The sequence below is a fragment of the Elephas maximus genome, chromosome 12 (genome assembly GCF_024166365.1).
Source record: "Elephas maximus indicus isolate mEleMax1 chromosome 12, mEleMax1 primary haplotype, whole genome shotgun sequence".
In the NCBI taxonomy this organism is placed as follows: Eukaryota; Metazoa; Chordata; class Mammalia; order Proboscidea; family Elephantidae; genus Elephas; species Elephas maximus.
The window spans coordinates 85112031-85133790 of NC_064830.1; the positions used below are offsets into that span (position 1 = coordinate 85112031).

The 21760-nt window shown below is 45.0% G+C and overlaps 1 protein-coding gene across 2 annotated transcripts in view; it reads right to left on the minus strand.

The window, feature by feature from the left end:
- Positions 1-3239: 3239 nt before the first annotated feature.
- Positions 3240-21760, minus strand: part of ARHGAP17 (Rho GTPase activating protein 17) — a 104132-nt gene continuing 85611 nt past the window's right edge. For both annotated transcript variants that reach the window (XM_049903465.1, XM_049903464.1), the window contains 3 exons: positions 19745-19914; positions 13312-13932; positions 3240-4085 (listed from right to left, as the gene is read on the minus strand). In XM_049903465.1, the coding sequence (XP_049759422.1) occupies positions 3955-4085; positions 13312-13932; positions 19745-19914 (922 nt within the window). In that variant the 3' untranslated portion in view covers positions 3240-3954. The remainder of the gene's footprint in view (positions 4086-13311; positions 13933-19744; positions 19915-21760) is intronic.

The window sequence follows — 21760 nt, forward strand, 5'->3', positions numbered from 1 at the left end:
GGAGAAAAAAGTTTGCCTGTGGAGCCTCACGGGGTCTATACAGCTATGTGCCTATGAGTAAAAGAGGACAAATTTTTCAAGAAATGTATCAATTACGAATCATTTGGTTATAAGTAGTGGAAATAAACCCAGGAAAACTTATGCAAAAAAACCTTTTTAAAAAAATTTTTTAAGGACCCAAGGGGCAGGCCACGTAGCGTGTCCTCAAGGACGGGGTCTGGGAGCTGGGAGGCTGTTGGGAATGAGTGCTTTCCTGTTTGTCTTTTGCCTCTGTCTCTCACATCTGCTGACTTCCTCCGCAGGCTGGTTTTCTCTGCTATTCAGAACCTACGGTGGGCAGGAAATGGTCACCCACTGCTCCTAAGCAGTACTCCAGGAGTGAGAGGCCCTGTACCAATCAACGTTGGCTGGAAGGTGTGGCCACATCATGCCAGCACGGCTGTGGGTTGGATGCCAAAAATTACTGTGACCTACAGAGACACTTCTAAAAGTGGTTTCCAGAGAGAAGTGTCCCAACTCTCCAATTCTTTCATCGTTTCCCTTACCTGGCAGCCTAGGTGTTTTGGTCACTTCTTGCCTTTTGGTTGCCTCAGAGCCAGTAGCTTCACCAAGGCAGATCTTTCCTCTTCCCCAACTCCACCAATGTATCAGTAAAGAGGAAGCCTAAACATCATTGTTGTGCAGTACTGGCCAGAGGCTGATGCAAGACCCCTAGATTATGAGCCACAGAGACCATTCGGGACCCTGGAGTACAGAGATGGTGGATGGATTTGTGAGAAGAGGCTGAAGGTTCTGGAACACGGTTATACACCGCCAAGCCCACAGTACAGGTGGGAAAATGGTAGGAATAGACCACAGGTAGAGAAGCCAAGGAATCCCTGGGTGGTGCAAATGGTTAAGAGCTTAGCTGCTAACCAAAAGTTTGGCGGTTCCAGGCCACTCAGAGGTGCCTCAGAAGGCCTGTTGAGTTACTTCTGAAAAATCAGCCACTGAAAACCCTATGGAGCACAGTTTACTCTGACACACATGAAGCTGTCATGAGTCAGAATCGACTTAGTGGCTACTGGTTACTGGTTACAGAGGCCAAAGTGAGGATTTGTCTTAAGACCTTCAAATATAAGTACTTGTGGGACTCACTGGGCTTAGAGTTTAGAGGGCTGGAGTCCCAAAAGAGAAATGGGGAGTGCATCCACGGAGCCCTCCGGGAACCAGGGCCACTGAGACGCTTACCCAGGGGATTTGGCCACTTCCACTGCATCTGAACTATTTGGAAACAAAATCAAGGGAGCCGGAGGTTCGCTCTGACCCTCTACAGTCTCCAAAGCACTGGGTCAAGAAATGCTTCTGTTAGACAGGGATTGAACCGTGAGGCGTGAGAGGAACACTGTGGTGCTGTGGCGCGGGAGCTGGGGCACAGAACTAGGTAAGAAATTGTTCTGTAGACAACGTAAGAAAAATATCTGAAGGGACAGATAACCAGCACCATTTTCTGGGATTGTGACCATGAACTTGGATTACAGAGTTCTCTACTTCAGTGGGGTGAGAAGCAGCTCTGCCCTGAGTAGTGCCAGGGAAGGAGACCCAGCGATGCCACAATTCCTCCTGCAGACCAACCACCAGTCATAAGGATGACAAAGTCAGAAGATCCAGGTGCCACTCCTGACTCTGCTGCTCAGACAGCCTGTTCCTCCACCTGCACAGGTGACTACAGCTTTGAACACTCTACACTGAGCCCCCACACCCCACACCCCACACCGTGGCTCACCCCATTTAAGAAGAGGAATAGTAGCTTCAGTCTGATACTTACCTTTGACATATGGAATCTGACGGCTGGGGTGGTCGAGGTAGGAGGACAATAAACGAGAGGCATTCTTAAATGAATGGCCTTCTTAAATTGTAGGGGTAATGCTTGCTGTGTATTTCCAAATCAGCAATAACAAAAGGCACAACACATTCCAGGTAGGATGTTTGTCCTGGACCTTCCTCGTCGCCGGACGCCAACACTGTCTGCTTGGCAAACACCGGGTGCCAGCTTCTTCAGTGCATGCCCGCCATCATGCTGGAAACACCTCCCAAGGCCAGGCCACTTGAAGGGGCTCAACATGGATGAGCAATCTGTTCAGAAATTTTTGTTTTCTCTACTAACTGCTCTACTATTAATGGGGGTGGGGTTACAGAAAAATAACAGCACAGGGAGGGTGTACAAGGAGGGGAAGAGGGCTTCAAAACCAAACAAACCCACTGTTGTTGAGTCGATTCCGACGCATAAAGCAAATATAAATTTAAGACATAGGGGAAAATGGGTTTATAGGTGCATATATTAAACGTAATTAGTAAGTATAAGGAGTACCTTGGGAACACAAGGAGCTCTGAGTTGAGGGGAAAAATGATTGCCCTTTTGGAGTTAAATTTAAGCCAGTTCACAGTGGAAGAAGGTACAATGTCTCCTAAGCAAGAGGTCGGTCACTGATACACTGGGTAAACAACTCTGTTAAGGGAAGAGCTTGGGGCAGCCAGCACGGCAGCATGTTTCTCTCCATTCACAGGAGAAAATGGCTCTGTCTGCACAGGGACAGGGCAGGCATAGAGAGAAGTGCTCTCTGTGACAAGGCAGGGGCTTCATCAGAACTGCCATCTAGTCCTTCTGCTTCACTCTGCTCCAATTCCCTATTCACTCTTCACATGCATTTCAAGCCTGGGGAATGAAGAGCCTTGGAAGGGGTACGAAAGTATTCCAGTGATTGGAAAAGGGAAATGCCCGTGGAAAGTCATAGCTTCTGACTTATGCATCAGACCGGTAAGGACTGAGTTGTTATGAGTCAGCCCAAGAGTCTAAGCATCTCTAGATGGACAAGAAAGGGGAGTCAGGACTGGTAAGACCAAGGGCAGACCTATAACTATGGAACATTTGCTGAGGGACAGGCAGTCCGGGAGGTCTTGGGGGCACTTGGTGGCTGGTTTCACTGTGCTTTTTTTCAAACATCTACGATGACATTTAGGGCCCCAATGACATCTCATTCACATTTCTATTTGGTTAAAAGGCAACTCGCAGGCACACATGCGTATGCACACACATACCTAGTTGTTAGTTGCCACTGAGTCAGCTCCAACTCATGGCCATCTTATGCATAACAGAAGAAAATGTTGCCTGGTCCTGCACCATCTTCACTTGTATGTCTGAGTACATACACACACACACACTCAACAGTTTTGCCTCCAAGAATTATGAAGTTTTCATATAAACCACAGAATATATTTAATTCAAATTAAACATGAGACTAGAATGATGTTCAGTCCTTATCAAGTAGCAATTACATTTTTTTTTTTTTTAAAAAAAGAACAGTACATTTCTTTCTCCATTCTGGCAATCCGACAAGGCACGAGTCCCATCCAGTTTCACGAGGTGACGGATCCAGCGGTCACCATCAACGCTCATGGTCTTGGGGGGGCCGGGGAAGACAGAGACCATACTTAATACAAAATGATTCTGTGGCAAGTCTGACGGAGAAGAACCTCCCTCCTAAGATGTAAGAGTAAGAGTCCAAGTAGCAGGAAGTAGGCGACTTGCACAATTAATGGGTTTTATTAAATAGATAGTTAACGCATTGCTTCATATTCGTTCTGAATTGCCGCTGATGCTGCTGCATTAATGGCAATGACAAAAGCTTCCTATACGTATCTCGGTAGTAATACTCTTTCTGTTCTAGGTTTCTTTTTGGCATGATTTCTTTCCCATTTAAAGAAAGCCACCATCTTCAAGACACAGGTCATGCAGCTTTAAGTGTCAGCCTCTGCTCTCTCCTGGGCTGGGCAGAAGGCCAAGGCCGGCGTCCCGAGGCCTTCTTTTCCCTCCACTGAAAGCTTTTCGCTGTTGGGTCTGCAGAGATTAACTGTCTGCCTGCCCCTGCTCCACTCCCTAGGATGGACTAGATCAAGGGTAGGAGGCGGCTTTCTTCACAGGGCAGTGCTCTCTGTATCATTGTCCATGTCCAGCAGGATGCGGCCAGGCAGGTCTTTGCTTGCCGAGTCTGAGTGCAGTTCAGGGATGATGCTGCGAAGCGGTTCTGAAGCCCTAGAATTGGCATCTGGACAAAAACACGAGGAGACACGGGATCAGTGAGTAATACCCCAGAGGCCACCTGAGGGCGCTCTGAGAAAAGAGAGGCTGGAGAGTTTAAGGTTCAGCCCATGCACACACACGAGCCCTCACTAGAGGTGCCATCAGGCCTTTAAGTCAGAGCCAAGCCTTTGCGAGCCCGGAGGGAGCCGGGGGGCAGAGCTGCCTCCTGATGGGAGGGTCTCTGTGAGCCCCTGCAGCCTTCAGGTGAGATGCAAACCTCAAAGGACCTGCTTGCTTTAATTGGGGAAAAGAAATCTTACCCTCGCCAATTCCTCTAATGCGCTACTTGAAATCTCCTGGCAATACCTGGGCTGTAGGAAAACATGAGCTTCTCTGGAAAGAACTTCTCTTCTGAGGCTGATGGGTTTTCTGCCTGTTACAAGTGCTATGCCCTCACTAGTGACATTTTGGGCCAGATAATTCCTTGTTTTGGGAACTGTCTTACACATTGTAGGATGCCTAGAAGCATCTCTGGCCTCTACCCACCACAGGCCAATGGCACTTCCCTACCCCCAGCATGACAACCAAAAATCTTTCTAGTCAAACATCCTCAGGGGGCACAATCACCCCGGGAGAGAATTACTGAGGTAGACCACCAAATCTCCCACAAACACTAATTTTCTCTTCTCTCTCCAACATGCGTACCTCCAATTCCTTCCCCTTGCCTTCTTGTGTTAGCTGGAATGCCTTTAGCAGGATGACAGATACTTGGTCCTCAAGCCATCGCTCCTCTCTCCCATTCTCACAAGACACCCTCATCAATCTCTGCCTGTTCCCAGCACGGCTGGGTGGGTCTCTGAACTCTTTTATTCACTGAACAAATATTTGCCGAGTACCTCCCACATGCCAGCATCCTTCTACCTGCTGAGGTGACAGACACAGCCTTCGAGAAGTCTATGGCCAAGCAGGGAAGACAGGCCCTAATCCTCATCAAGACAGAAGGGTTTGTTTCTCTAATGCTGGGAGTAGATGAGGGCTCTCATAAGTTGAGAGCCTTGTCAAATATTTGAGGGCTGGTGTCAGAGAAAAGGAGATTTGTAGTTTTACTACAAGATGGATGTGTTGTAGCTTTACTTTGCCCGGTTAATTAGTCCTGATGGGGAGCAGGGAGGGAACTGCGGTGGGAGGTGGGTGTGCTAGGGAGATTCCCTGTTACGTTTCACAGCTGCTTCTCTCCTTGGGTATCTGTTAATGGGGATGGAAAATTTGGCAATGGATACAGGCTGGCGATAGTTGCACAACAGCTGACTAACGTAATCAGCGCCACTGAACTGTTTGTGTCAAAAATGTTGAACTGGCAAGTGTTGTGTTATATATATTTTACCACGATAAGAAAAAAAAAAGCTGCTTTTCTGTACTTGTGGTGGTGCAAAGCTATACCACGTCCGCACTTGCTGGGCACCACTTTTGACAGTGCTTCTGTTTCATCAGGGCTGGCGCAGCTGGCAAATGCCACTGCACTTCTGGGAAGCTCACTGCCTCGCGCCATTCCTGCTCCTACTCCTGTCCCCGACAGTTCCGAGCTGCGATCACTGCTGACTCCACGAGCGCCCCTCTTGGCGCTGTGATTCCTGGATCTGGGGACCCATTCCGCTAAGTATCCCATGCACCACCTCTCAGGGAAATCTGAGATGGCAAAGTTAAATGTAGGAGCTCATACCTGGGGTGGCAGTCAAATGCCCAACAACCAGCACAACCTGGATACCGCCGGTCAGGACAGGAACTAGCCTTAAATGACTAGCCGGGCCTGACTGATGCAGACAGGCTGCTTGTCCAGCTGGCCTCACCTCACTCTTGGATCAGATGTCATCAGCATGTACCTGATTTTTAAAACCAAAGATGCCCTTTTCAATCACAGGATGTATGGTCCATGGTGGGGGTGGGAGGAAAGAGACAGGAGTTCTTGGTGATGAAAAGGCTGGAGATGGTCATTTTAGAAGTGTTCTTATTTAACCTCTAGAGGAGTGAACGATGAGTGGGAAGGGGAACTGCGCAGAGGCAAACTCAGATTTACACAACAGCACACGAGGTGCTGTGATCTCAATGGTCGGGAGGGCCCTGAAGTCCTTAGCAACCATCCCCTTCTCAGGCTTTCTCCTCCTAATGGGGCCCTCCCTTCTGGAACCTGGGGCTGGGTTACTAGAGAACCCATTTCATTCTTTCTGTCCAGTCTGACCCTGTGTCCTGCTTCAGCTCTCAGCTGACTTCTTCTCTACCCTTTCCTTCGTATTTGGGCTTCGTGCCACCAGCTGGGGCAGCAGCGCTCCTTCTGTTTCACAAAGTGGGCACCACCTGGCATCACCTTCATCTTTTGAATTGTAAGTCCTTCTTGGCTGAAACTCTCTTAAACATTGATTTGTAGATTCATGCAGGTGCCAAGGAGCCAAGAAGGAGCCATGGTGGTGTAGTGGTTAAGTGCTCAGCTGCCAACTGAAAGGTTGGCGGTATGAACCCAACGGCTGCTCCACAGGAGAAAAATGTGGCAGTCTGCTTCTGTAAAGATTACAGCCTTAGAAACCCTATGGGGCAGTTCTACTCTGTCCTATAGGGTCACTATGAGTCAGAATCAACTTGATGGCAATGGGGTTTTAAGGAGCCAAGAGTTGGAGGGCTGAATGTCATTTCAGACAATTCAGGTCTTATAGTACTTGTGCAACTCAATTGCACTTCCCAGTGGTGCAGTCAAGGGTGGTCTGTGTGCAGAGAATAGAGGACACCTTGGAATTGTTCTCAGCACAATGGAAGCTGAATGAGGGCTGGGGCTGAAACTGTCTTGTTCACAATACATCTTCTGTGCCTAGCAGAGTGCCTGGCGAAAGGCAGATGCTCAATCATGCTGTGGCTGGCTGTTGGATGGATGAATGAATAGAGAGTCATTTAGTCTCAACATCTTCCTAAGCCTCCCTTCCCGTAGCCCTAGACAGAGAAGCAGCCGTGCCTTGAGGGCAATGCTGGTGCAAGAAATCCACTGTGAATTCAAACCCTTTACCATTATCCTAACCCAACAACATAGATGGTGTGGCCAGCCAATGCCTCTTCTCAGCCCAAAGTTTAGAAGAAACTACGGAACTGACAGGAGTTCCTGGGCGGTGGAAATGGTTAAGCACTCAGCTGCTAATTGAAAGACTGCAGGTTTGAGTCTACCCAGAGGTGCCTTGGAAGAAGGGCCTGGTGATCAACTTCCAAAAGGTCAGCCATTGAAAACCCTATGGAGCACAGTTCTACTCTGATGCACACGGGGCTGCCATGGGTCAGAATTCAGTGGACTCAAAGACAACTGGTTTTATGGAGCTAACGGGCCCTGCAGGGGATACATAATGCGAAGTACTGTACATACTAATTAGATTTCTACTTGTCAGTATCTCTATCAGACACAGAGCCTTTTCAGAGGCCAGACTTGCTGTCTTTCTCTTTTCCTCATACACTACATGTAATTGTTTTTGGATTTGTACTATTTTATATTTCTCTAATGATTTATGAGGAACACATATTACTTATATAATCAGGAAAAAAGCTTATGGCAGGGGCATAAGGGAAGACACTGCCTGCTACCTGCCTTGTCTAGAGACAGGAAACCTTTAGTATGTCCTAGGTGGGCAGGTGCTCCTTGGAAACCCTATGGGGCAGTTCTACTCTGTCCTATAGGGTTGCTATGAGTCGGAATCGACTCAACAGCAACAGGTTTTTTTTTTTTTGGTGGGCAGCCCCTCTCTCACTCTTACATGAGTCAGTTCTTTAAAGACCACAATAAATCTGTTTATACACAAAATGTAGTGCGAACTATGGAAACACGTGCCTTTTTCAGAAAGAGACTAATCTTGAACCACAATAGAGACCCTATAGTACAGAGCAGAACTGCCACATAGAGCTTCCAAGAGCCAGCTGGTGGATTCGAACTGCCGACCTTTTGGTTAGCAGCCAAGCTCTTAATCACTGTGCCACGAGGGCTCCTGGTGACAGCATCACTGAGCATTTACTACATACCAGATGCTGTGCTAAGTGTCTCACATCCATTATCACATTATCTCACTGAATACTCAGGAAATAACCCTATGGCAGCACTAGCCCCACTTTATAGATAAGCAAGGGAGACTCTGAGGGGCAACGACTCGCCCAGGTGACACAGCAACTACTGGACAGAAGAGGATCACAGCCACACAGGCTGGACTCCGGACTCCGGTTCTTAATCAGCACAGTGTTTTCCCTCCTCCCCAAAGGAGTTTTATGTTCTTGGGTGACGGTTCTGAAAGAGAAGACATTCTCTGAGGAGGTAATGGGTTGTGTCTTAAACGCTCTGGTTCATTTTAGAAAAAAGGAGAAAAGGGTTCTTTTAGAAAGCCACCTGCAGAAGCCCTATTTTTTTTAATGCCTCTAAAGCTCTCTGGCTATGAACTTATACAAAGCATCATTTTTCATTACATATGATTCAAGAAGGGCTGGTCTTTGAGCATACTGCTTAGAGCTAAGTTTGTAAGGCAGGTATTACATTTGAGAGAGAGAAAGACAATGAGTGAGACCCCTTGCTCCTCAGTAACCAGCCTCAGCCCATGAGATATGGTTTACACCGATTTGAGGGTCTGAAAAACGTAACACAGGCTCTGTCGTGCACTCAATATGTTTTTCCAGGAAGTGGACCCTCCAAAGGGCCAGAATTGGCATTCTATAATTTAGGGTATGGCTCTAGAAGATTTGTTTGTCACTTCAATAATTCTGAATATGTGCTTTAGGTTGTAAATCTACCCTTCAAAAAGTGCAAGGTTACTCTGATAGCCACATTGACAGATACTGGATTCAAATACACTTTGGAAATGAAATGTTTCAGGCACAACAGCAGGGTAAGTAAGCTCCTCTTCCTTTCACCATCCCTTTTCTCCAACTCCAAGGTTTGAAGGAATGACTGACTTCCTTCTACTCAACAGTTCTCAGAGCTGAGGGAGACTTTGAGTCAACTTTTTTTTATTATTTTAATCAAAAGAGAGACTCTTTTCAAGCTTCACTGGATATTTATGTTGAAATGATGCTGATATTTACTTATTAAGAATAAATTGCAACTAAAAGTAGAAGCCACTTGAGTGTCCAACTCTGGGTAATAATACATCTGACTGATGAAAATATTATGCAGTCACTGAGAAAGATGGTATAAAAACTACACTCTGACATGGGTAAGTACAGATAATGCAAAGTAAACTAAAAATTCAGGATCAAAATCAGTATATACCAAATAATTACAACCATGCATCCCCTCCTCTTTCAGAAAAACATGACTAGAAGGAAAAAAAAAATAGCCAGATCTGAATACTGGACTTCTTCAGTTGTAGAACTATGGTGATTTCTTATTACTTCTATTTCCTGGATTCTCTTTAACATTTCTCCTTTTTTCTTGATCTTAGTTTACCCATCACACAGTGGCCAAATGGTTGATCCATGGGTTTCTCAGGCTCACTACGCTAAGAAGTATCTTTCACTCCAGAGAATTTTCTTTGTAACCCATAAAACAACGGATATAAGGAAAACCATGTGGTGTGTGAGAACCACCTGCATCAGTCAACATACGGACTCCTGGCCTTTCCCCCAGACCTCCTGTGTCTGAATCTTCTAAGAATTTGGCATGTGAATCTAATACAGGTCCCTGATTAAGAATATTTTTTCTAGATAAAAATAATGACAAGAGCTACCATTTATTTAGACCCCCTGTATATTAAGAACTGTCATAGGTGCTTTCCTTTACCTAATTTAATCCCTTCAGCTACTGTCACAAATGTCATTGTGGTACAGTTCAGCCAGGTTGTGCCTTCCCTGATGTTACACCAAGAGCTGCAATCCTAACTCAGGTTTGTCCGACTCTGATTTAATGTGTCTTCTTTTACTATACCTCAAGCCTGCCTGCTATGGTATAGGAAAGAATGGAAATGAAAGACGTGACAAGGCCAGCCCTGTGACCCCTTGTGAACATATTTAGTATTCAGAGTAACTGAAGCAAGCATGAATGAAGCCAGTCTTCCTTTAGTACATGCACTATTAGTAGGGATGCAAGCAGGCAGGGTTAGGGTGACTGGTTAGTAACAGGCATTAGTGCACACTTATGATCATAAAGTAGCAAAAATGCGTCGGCCAATCAGGTGCCTTTTCCTTACCATTAAATATTCCAATTTCAGTTCTTACTGAATATGGCAGGTCATACATCTAAATTATTTAATAAAATGTTTAAATTAGAATACTCTTTTCTACAATCTGTTACTTCAAAAATAGCATGATGTAAACTCTTTTACTTGGGAAGCTAAAACCTTACTGCTTTCTAGCGTAACAATTAACAATAGGCTCAAAATTACACCAGAAACCCTTCATTCTCTGGTGTTCGTTGCTGAGTTGTCAGAAGTTGGTTGCCAAAACCTGTTTGGCAGCAATAATCTCCCCCAAGAGTTTATCTTAATCCCACAGGCCTTAATCCAACTCTAAATGAATAACTTGTTTTCAGGAATTGGTCCGTCTTAAGTTTCCAAGTGAAAACATGATGTAATAAAGGACCATCCTGCCCAAGGGGTTTTTGTTTTTATTTCTTGAAATATCCAATGGCAACATCCAAGACTAGCTAAGGGCAGCACGGACAACATCAACGGACTCATAAATTCTAAATGCTGAGACCTTTTGTGTACTTCCAACAGTAGTCCATAAAATTTTAAGAAATTTACAGGCTACTTTTGTCAGATAAAAGATAACTGTGGTCACCTGGAATTTCTTGAGTTAGGAGAATTCATAGCATAGATTGGCTTTTAAATATTTAGCAAATATCTTCAAGGCCACTTTTTTTAAAAGTAAAATTTCACTTATCTGATCATTACAAAGTACAGTACAGTGCATTATAGTGTTGTAGCAGATCAGTAAAATAACCTGGAATAAATACACCGCAGGTGACAGTGAGATTAAGAAACAGACGTAATTCTGATTCACGGTCTTTTCATCTAATCAAAGGCATTATTTGGGAATATAATTTTGGTGTGTCACAAGTATTCAAGTGTTAAAAGGCTCAGGCTTAATTAGGGTTTAGTCACTTCACTCTGTAAATGGCTTTTACACCCAACCCAAGAGGGTGGCAACCTGGACTTCTGTGTTATTCATCAAGGAGTCAGGAAGTGGAAACATGTCTACGCCCCCCTCCATGTTTTAAAGATTGAACCCTTGTTTTCTCCTCCTGGTTTCCACAGAAAGTCTTACTCAGACCAAAGCTGTGAACACTCTGGCTGGCTAAGTAACCCTCAAAAGGCTTAAGGCTCGGATCGGCTGAAGAAAGCAACTGTACACCATTATGAGAGCCTTGTGCCGTGGACCTAAAGGCATGACTTAAACGGGCCCCACAGCACCTTTTAAAAAAGCTCCTATGTTTTTAGAAAGCAAAATGTAAGCATGCTAAAATGCAAAGGAATTTAGTGTAGGATCTCTGGGAGAAGATTTGTTTTTTTTGCTTTGGTCCTAAGAATTCCAAACATCAAATTAAGAAGCTCCATGCAGTTAACTTGCATTTAAGATATAAAAATTAAAAAATTAAAGCTCAAGGCACAAAGGACACAATCTTCCGTGCTGACTGCACCAGACTCCTCTTCTGTTGGATGCTGATGACCCAATCAATGACAGGTAAATCACACTGAGAAGAGCAGAATGCTTGTGAGAGGCTTACCAAAAAGAAAGATGACTTCTTAGTACCTTATCTGAGCGTCTTGAAATCAGGCTTTTAATCTACTGACGTCTACCTCTTAAATATGGAGCACTGCCGCTCAAAGTGTTCTTATAAAAACAGAAGTCATGTCTACATGCCACAGAATGGATGGCCCATTGACTGCTGTGGCATGGGGCCAAATGGCCGCTCCTGAGCACAAGGTCAAAAGCACATATGCAAAACACAGCTAAGCAGGGGCGTTTGGAGCTGCCGGTGCAAGCTGCTTGGGGTGGTTACAGACCTTAGTCCTGGGAACTTTCCCCACCTGTGAGGGCATTAGGAAGGGCATCTATTAGGAGACAAACAAACAAACAAACCAATGTGGCTTTTTTCAAAAATAAAAGCTGAGGGGTCATCAGAAAAAATGTTATTAACCATTCGTAATACGTTGAAATTATGCTTAAATGCATTGTATTCCTGGAAAAAAAAATTCCAACTTCTATAAAAAAAACCCCTGCTTAAAGCTGGGCTATACTAAGAAACGGGTCTAAAACCCTAAGTACCATTTTTTTCCCAATGCACTCAGAAACAGTTTAAAAAAAAATTTTTTTAGAAATAGTTTATCCATCCATAAATCAAAAACTAGAAGATCTGGAATAGAAAGATTTGAAACACCATTAATTAGATAAAATGGCTCTGCTCTAGACTGTCTGTAAAATACCCCAGTAGGTATCTACAATCTGCAGTCACTACCACTGCACATTAGGCTTACAACAGGAATTATGGGAAAATACAAATTCTCTCCTCCTCTGCCATTAAAGGCTCCCTTTTCATAGCACCCAGTTTGGCACAAATCACGTTTTTTAAAAATTATACCTGAAATTCTTCATTTCCAATGAACATTTTACTCTCAGAAGGAAAATACTCATTTTAATGAGGAAATGAATTTCACGCTCACGTATAATGCCTTCCACCTGAATTAAAAGTCATTATATTTAGAATAATGTAAATGTAGACAGCTCTTAAATAATGAAACTATAAGTCAGGGGTCAGCAAACTTTTCCTGTAAAGGACCAAAATAACAAAAACAAAAACAAACTCTCTGCCATTGAGTCAATTCCAACACATAGCGACCCTACGGGACAGAGTAGAACTGCCCCATACAGTTTCCAAGGAGCGCTGGTGAATTTGAACTGCCGACTTTTTAGTTAGCAGACATAGCACTTAACCACTACACCACCAGGGTTTTCTGTAAAGGACCAGATAGTAAATATTTTAGGCTCTGTGGGCCATACAGTCTCTGTAGCATCTACTCCATTCTGCTGTTTTGGCACAAAAGCAGCCGCAGACAAATATGTAAATAAAAGGGCGTAGCTGTGTCCCAATAAAACTTTATTTAAAAAAACAGGCAGCTGGCCAGATTTGGCCTGCAGGCATAGTGTGCTGACCCCTGCTCTAAATCAAAGCCTAAATGAAAGAGAGTAGTACACAGGCAATGTAGAGAGGAGGGGTGAACTCTGTGAACTGATTTCCTACTTACCCGTTACTATTTTGGAAGCTGTGGGCACTGTGTTGGTGAGGTTGCCATCCCCAGCCAAGTGGGCGCCAGGAGGATGAGGGGGTGGGGGCACACTGGGTCGGTTCCTTGGCTTTGGTATTGGTCTCGGTCTTGGTAAGGTTCCAGCAGGTGGCTGCACAGTCTCAGGATTACTCACCGCCTGGGTCTGAGAAGCTGGCAAGCTGGAATTCTGTTTTCCCAGAGGTGGAGTACTGGGGGGGGTTGGAGTCTGGGGAGGGGTGTGAGATGGCTGCTCAAGTCCATGCTCACTGGGCAGTGCCATGGGGTTAGGAAAGCCCTGGCTACTCAGTTTGGTATGCATCAGAGTTGTAGCCTGGTTTGGGGGCTGAGGCGGCGGGTGGTTGGGAGCTTGTATTGGAGACAGGCTGCTGGAGTACCTCCGGGGAGCAGAAAGTTGGGGGGCAGCCGATGGTTGGCCTGAAGCCTGGCCTGTAGGCTGAGTGGGAGGAGAAGGACTTCTGGTAGATGGCTTTGGTGAGAGACTTGGTGGGTGCTGAGATGTTCCTGGAGAACTCTGGCCCCCAAGATGGCCAGGAGGTGGGTTTCCTGGTTTTGGAGGTGCTGGAGCAGGTTTTTTAACAGCTGCACAAAGAGGAAAAATAATAAAATACTTTTCAGTAACAAAGCATAGTGACAGCCAACACTTCCGGAATCAGGCAACCAAGATTAGCCATGCTGGTATCACGTACCCCCTGATATGATGTGAGGAAGGCACTCCATCTCTATGGTCTTCCTCCCTAGGGCCCACAGGCCCTGTCCAACCATGAGAAAAACATCAGAAAACCCCAAATTGAGGAATATTCTTCAAAATGCCTCATCAATACTCCCAGAAATTATCAAGGTGATTTAAAAAACAAACAAACAAACAAACAAGGAAAGACTAAGAAACTATTATAGACCAGGAGATACTAAGGAGACATGACTATTAAATCCAACGTGGTCTCCTGGATGGGACCCTGGAACAAGAAATGGACATTAGTGGGAAAATCCAAATCAAATGTGGAGTTTAGCTAACAGTCATTGTGAAATGAGTTCCTTTATAAGGCCTTTCACTTTGGTTCTTTGGAAAAATAGCTTGAGATTTTCCCCCTAAGCCCTCAGGTGTGACCTTTGCCCCAGTTTCTACTCCAGAGGGTTCTTTATTTTTGGTCAGGTTGATTGATATTTCCTGGGTAAGCTGTAAACAATGTGGTTTGATACTTTTTGTCTGGTCCTGGGCTGCAGCCTGCTCTGTGATTGGTATGCACCCTACAGGGATTGGTCAATAGACTATGCAAATGAGGTGAGTTGTAACTACTAAGCAAATGAAGTGTTGGTGGCCTACGGGAGAGGGGGCTGGTCAGTATGTGGCCCCTGCTGGGAGGGGCCATGCCTTGAAATTGACAAGGCATTGTGTATGTAAGCAGCCAACCCCCACAGAGGTTTCTGAGACAGAAAGATGCAGGGAGAGAAGCAGCAGCAAGAAGCAGAAGGAAAAAAGAAGGGAGGAGAAAGAAGAAGCTGAGAGAGAGAGGAAGCAAGGAACCTCCTAAGAAAGCTGTAACACCGGTCAAGTAATGTAATGTACCAACGTTGGTTTCTTAGCTGTGACAAATATACCACGGTGGTGTCAGATGTTAACAACAGAGGAATTGGGTGAAGTGTGTACAGCATCTCTCTGTACTATCTTCGCAACTTTTCTGTAAATTTAAAATTATTCCAAAACAAGAAGTTAATTAAAAAAAAAAAAAAAAAGTACATTATATACACACAGGCCTTTAAAGTCCTGTCATGGAAAAAGTTCAACAAAAAAGAACACTTTGGTTAACAGAGGCAGCCCCACCGACCCTGAGAGGCTGCTCTGCTCTGAGCCCACTCCTCAGTGCCCTTCTCTTTTGCCCTGAGAACATGGGAAGAAATGAAGAATAGCAAGAACAGCTCAGAGGGGTGACCCCCAAGCACAAGTGCTCTACCTATACCATGGCCCCCTTGCCCTAAGCCATCTTAGAATGACTTTAAGGACAGCTGGGTCAAGTCATTCTCCACCCTACACTAGCTGAGCTCAGCGTCACTAAGAGTTGGGAACCTGGTAGTGAGGAGGGCAGAGTGAGACATGCTAGAGCCTGGAAAGGGCTTTCCGCCTGGAGGAAAAAACAACAGGTCTGGAGACCTGGCTTTGGCTGAAGGGGATGGACGGAAAAGACAGACTTTAATACTTTTCACGTTGTGCTCAGGTCCTACCCGTCCTCCAGGAAAGGGAGAAGGAAATGAAGAAATTGAAATGTATCATTCACCTAACATGTCACTAGGTTAGGCACTTTACATAAGTTATCTCACTTAAGTATCGTAAAGTTCACAGCAAGATAGACAGTGTTACGCCCATTTCATGGTAGAAAAAACTGAGACTCAGAGAAGTCAAGTGTTTCACAGAAGGCCACACAGCTAGTCAGTGGCAGAATGGAGGTTCAGACCCAGGACACATGGACTGCATTGGACTCTTCTTTCTTCTTCTTCTTTCCTACACTATGTAGCTCCTTGGTCACAATTCAGGATTGTGGCTCAGAATTCAGGATTGAAAAGAATATAGTCTGCTCAGCTATGCTGGGCTAGAACTTTTGACCTTGGAACTCAGAAAACCTTTTCACAAAGAAACAACCAACCAGCTAACAAAGGAAAGAACATTTAGCTTAATTTGGAATATTAGCCAAATGCTGGTTGCCACAAACTTTTTTTTTTTCTAGCATTCTGGTCTAAGCAGTATTAATTGTAAATCCATACTGAAGAAAAGACCATTCCTGACATTTAAGGATGCAAAGGACACACAATAGCAGTATGACAGGTGATGGGATCCAAGTTCCATGTTGAGGCAAGGCTGGCAAGAAGGGAGAGCTGTGTAAGACCACGGAAAAAGGTGGTGGGGGGCTGAGATGGGAGCAGAAAGGATCAAACCCATCCTGCCAGGAAGCCCAAAAGCTATGGATGCAGGAATTAGGAGGCAGAAAGGCCTCCAAATGTGGCTATGAAGAAAAGTTTCAATCTGACACCAGGGTCATACCTGGCATCTGGGCAGAGAAGACGTAATTTTCTCAAGCGTTAGTTGAGACGGGGGTACATATGAAGATGAGGCTGACCCAAAGAAGATGGCCTTAAGAAAGATTAAGGGGGCGGGGGTAGGGAGCCTGTAACCAAGCAGTATACCTGAATTTGCCTCCCTGCCTGTAATTTGTAAAATTTCCACCTGACATTCCTGAAGTGCTTTATAAAGATTGTGCTTTCACAGATCCAACCAACCACCAACCAGTTGCTTGTCAACTTGATTCCAACTCATGGTGACCCTGTGTGTGTCACAGTAGAACTGTGCTTCACAGGGTTTTTCGCTGATTGAGTTCTCAGAAGCAGATGGACATATCTTAAGGAGGTATTCTTATTTCTACTTTACATTTGTTGAAATTAAGTTAAAAAAAATTTTTTTTTTTTTAGGAGACCCCAAACTAATAGCCTTTAACCAGCTACGTAACTTTAGGCAAAAGCTAGAACTCAAACCTGAGTCCAGGGCCTTTTCCCACTTATCATCTCTCCTCCTGAGCAGCAGGAACCAATCCAGGAGAGAATATCTGACTCTCCTGGATTCGCCCCAGGTGGCCACTGCCTTCCCCTGAGGTGGGGCCCCATCTGCCGGCATTACTGCACAGCCAGTGCAGCCTCTACTACGGCCAAGCCAACGTCCCCAAAACACCACTCTGCACACCACTCCACTCCGCTTTACCTGGAAGGGCTCCCCACTGCTTAGAGGTCATGTTCAAACACTCACCCTGGCTTTGCAGGGCTTCCACCTTGGCCCTACCCAGCCTACCCACTTCGTTCCTTGCTAGAGCTTGGGCATGGCCTTCGAGGCTGTTGGACCAGTGTCTTCACCGTTCCCCACTGCAAAGCTGTTACCGCCGACATGCAGTTTCATATGAGAATCCAGTGATAAGAGCTCAGCCAAAAAAGGAGAAGAGGGACCAAAGCAGTGAGTGAGAAGGAGGTGGGGCCCTCAGCAGCTGCTGCCGGGGTCAGTTTCCATACCGCACCCTCTGAGTGTGAGCATCTCCCATGATGAGCATGATTTTTTTTGAAACACACATATAGTTTTATACAACATGGCCCCTAAACTCAAGTCAGTATCTAAAGAATTGAGATCTGCTAAGGGAAAATGCCCTTTCTGTTCCGGATATAGCAGAGTCCTGGTGGCACCGTGGTTAAAAGCTCGGCTACTAACCAAAAGGTCAGCAGTTTGAATCCACCAGTGACTCCTTGGAAACCCTATGGGGCAGCTCTACTCTGTCCTATAAGGTCGCTATAAAACGGAACTGACTCGATGGCAATGGGTTTATTCCAGGTTTACTGAGCTTCCTGTGGGGCATCCTTGCAGATGTTCAAGAGTAATACTGCTCGTGTGTGATTTTTGTCACACACTGACCTGAAGTCCTGGCCTTGGAGTAGCAGATAAAACTTCCCTAGACAGTACAATCGTGCTCGTTCCTGCCCCTGGCAGAATGCCCTCTCAGTTCTTTTCTACCTCTGTGGGTACACATACTCTTTGCCTTCCCTTAGCACTTATGTAAATCGTCTGTACAATACTGTTTTATACATGCGGTACGTGTTGCCTTAGAATTATTTCTCTAGGGATTCATCATGTGTACACCTTAATCTTTCCAACCAACGGGAGGTTTTTCAAGGGCAATACTGCTACTTATTCTATTTCTCCAGCCTTGGTAACAGAGAAGATAGTAAAAATAATACAGATTCAAAAATATATTTATTACTACACACACAAAATACACTTGTTATAACAAATTCACTCTTCCTTGAGTTACCAAAATGACAAGTCACTTTGCGGTGAGTGCTATTCTAGATAAACGCAGTTGGGAATGAAGACATTGGACACCCTGGTTCACATATGTTTTAATTTGCTCTAGAAACACCTTCATTGAATCATGTCCTTTTCTAGAGCAGGGTCTCTTAATCTTGGCACTATTGACATTTTGGGCCAAATAATTCCCTGTTGTGGGGGACTGTCTTGTGCATTCCAGGATGTTTGGCAGCACCCCTGGCCTCTACCCACTAGATGCCAGTAGCAACCCCCAGTTGTGACAACACTGTCAAAAATCATCCCCAGTTATTTTAGAACTAAGAGGCAGCCGGAGCTCCCAAGTTGCAAATGTTTACCGAGGGCCCACACTGTGACAGGCATGGTTCAAGGGCTAGGAATACTGGCATGCATGGGACAAGTAAGATCACAGCTCGCTCAGAGGCTGGCGAGACAAACAATAAGCTAAAATAACAAGCGAAAATTTTTCAAATTGAGGAAGGCGCTCTGAAAGAAACAAATAGGGTGGTATGATAAAGAATGACTTTGCAGGTTGGGGGGCAGTCCCTGGGTGGTACGATACTTGGCTGCTAAATGAAAGATTGTCAGTGTGAGTCCATCCATGTATGCCTCAGAAGAAAGGACTGGCTATCTACTGGAAAAAAAAAATCAGCCATTGAAAACTTTATGGAGCACGGTTCTACTCTGACACACGTGAGGTTGCCATGAGTCAGAATCAACTTGATGGCAATTGGTTTTTGACTGGTGGTTGCCGACTCAGGCTGAGTGCTCAGGGACGGCCTCATAGAGGAAGTACCTGCTGAGCTGAGACCTGAGTGACAAGAAGAAACCACATGAAAATGTGGGGCAGAATGTTCTGGAAGAAAAAAGTACAGAAGCTCTAAAGAGGGAATAAGTTCAGGGGATCCAAGGAATAGAGAGTAGACCAGTGTGGCTGAAGTGCAGCAAGAGAAGGGAGAGTGGTAACATGGGCTCAGAGGTAGCCCACACCAGACCACACAGGGCCCATGGTGGGGTTTTACACAGAAGCCACTGGAAAGTTTCAAGCAAGACATGACATGATCTGCTTTATGTTTTAAGCCATTCCCCTGGTGGCTGGGTTCAAGACTATAGGGGCCTGGGAGGGAACAGATTAGATTATATGTAAATAGGCCCCTGAAAGCCCTGACCCTAATTCAGAGGGTACAAGGGCTCCATGGCCCACAAACCCTGGATAGTACACAGGTTGTGGGGCTTCCAGGGCTTGGAACACCAGATTCCTGGAAACGTGGGAGTGTTTCTGGAGAAATGACTTTTTGTTTGTTAAGCTTTGTGGCCTCTAAGGGAAAACATATCCTTAAATGTCTGCTTTTCTGCTATTTTTTTCATTTTCCACCCCCCCCGCCCCTTTCTCTTTAATGACTGATTTTCCTACTAGTCATTTTTATAATGGACATAGAAAAGATGTGTCTGAAATCTCTGCCACCTGAATCCTTGCGCTAACCCCAGGAGGCTTGTACATCTGTCCCCAAGGGCGCACACAGAGTAGAAACGGCTTCTTACCTCGGCGCAGAGTGTGAGGGCTGGGACCAGCAGAATTGTGAGCTGGGCCGGCTGAAAGCTGATGGGAGCCGGCAGCTGCCTGGGCCTGGTTTGGGCCAGGGCTTATCTGACTGCTGTTCCTCCCCGGTGCAGGCACAGCTGCAGACACAGAGTCCTTGGATATTGGAGGACTATGGGGGGCAAAAGTCATGTTAGTTGTCAGGTATTCCCAGCTAGAAAAGCTAAGCATGCTAGAAAGCATAAGATTCCAGCCAGAGTTTTCACTTCAGTGGGCAAGTAGGTGAATCTTAAATTTTAATAGGTGCCAGATAGGACTGCATATTTTATGAGAGCCATTATATCAAACTGTCCTCCAACTACACTGCCACTCACATGTCCTGATAGAGACCATTTCAGAGCCACCAAAAAGGAACTTTCAGGTCTAATTTGCTTATATTTGAAGAGGGCAACGTTAAAAAACAGGAAAGGGTTTTTCGATTTCAGAATAATGGGATTTTGACATATCCTTATTTTGCTAAGGCAAAATAGTAACACAGTAAATAATAAACTGTTCGATTATTATCAGTAATTTCGACTTGGGGAAAACGAAACTTGAGAAGCTGAATGATCGTTCCAAGTCCCAGAGTTAGCAGTGGGGTAGAGGTCAGAGGTCACACTTCTGACTTTCTGGTTCAGAACATTTTCTGCTAAACTTTTCAGTTACATTTGGTCAAGGTCGCCAAAAGGTGACTGCCATACATTACTGAAATGCGTATAAAAATACCTAGAGACTATAAAAAGCAAATAACAAATTGATGACTGATTATTCCATTTATTTTTCTGCTGTGAAGACAAATTACTGTCTTAAATAACAGACATAGCCTTGATTAAAAAAATCGAATGCCTTGAATAAATGAAAACGTGTGAATTTGCTAATACATTTTTTTCTTAAACAACAACACGTGTGGAGCAGCGGTTACTTACAGGCCAACATGCTGCCCCTGACATGCCTATGAAGCCCTATAAAGCCTGAAGCCTTCTTTTTAATGTGAAAGTGAACTTTCCCAAACTGTATGAGTGAAAAGAAACTCAAGAAGGCACAGAACATTCAGAGTTCAGCTACGAGGATGGAACAAGTCTGTTATCTCATAAAACAGCTTCATGCACTTCCGGGTACCCCTAGACCCCCACCCGGAAGGAGACGAGATGAGAGAGCTCTGCTCCAAAGGCAAGTTCATCTCCTTGTTTTATGCACATTCACTTTGATCATTTAGTGCTTTATAGGTAGCCAAAGTAGCACGTGATAAACATTTTAGCACATCCTCTCTAGTGGGCTCTGAACTATCTGAGATGCCACCTAAAAGGGTCTCTGGTGGTCATATGTCCAGATCAGTGTGGAAAACTGAATTAATGTAAACTAAAAAAAATGCTCAAGTTCAAGGGTAACTTCTCTTAAAGTGGCCCACTCCAGGTGACTTATAAAGTTGAGTGACCAAAAGAGCCTTTTAAGAAAATCTACCCTCTTTATTTTCTACCTTGTATTCATGTACCAACACCCTGACAAGACTGAAAGCTGTGGGGGTCTTAGTCCCCTACTGAGCCTAGCCGAGTACCAGTGCATATCAGCTACTCAGTGAATCTGCTGAATGAATGAATGCCAGGAATACTGCAATGGACCTGCTGCATCCAAACACTGGCTCCTCTGATTAGTTAGCGTATTGGACGACAACAGCAAATGGCACAGAACACTGACAGTTTACATGAACAGGCAAAAGAGGTTTATAACATTGCTAGACAGCTACCGGCTTCCAGCTTCCACCACCACAGCAGTAATATGGTAAAGAATGCAAACCAATGTTGCTTTCTTTTGAAAACAGGAAAGGAAGCAAGCAATTTGTAGTCTTTTTTCCACCCTTTGCCATCTGGAGGACTGAGGGCAAACGGGGTTCACTCAGGTGGAAGTGATGTCCTTGGGCATGGATGCCACACTAACAGCCAGAACTGTGAGAAGGCTGGGATGCCCAGCACTACTGCCAG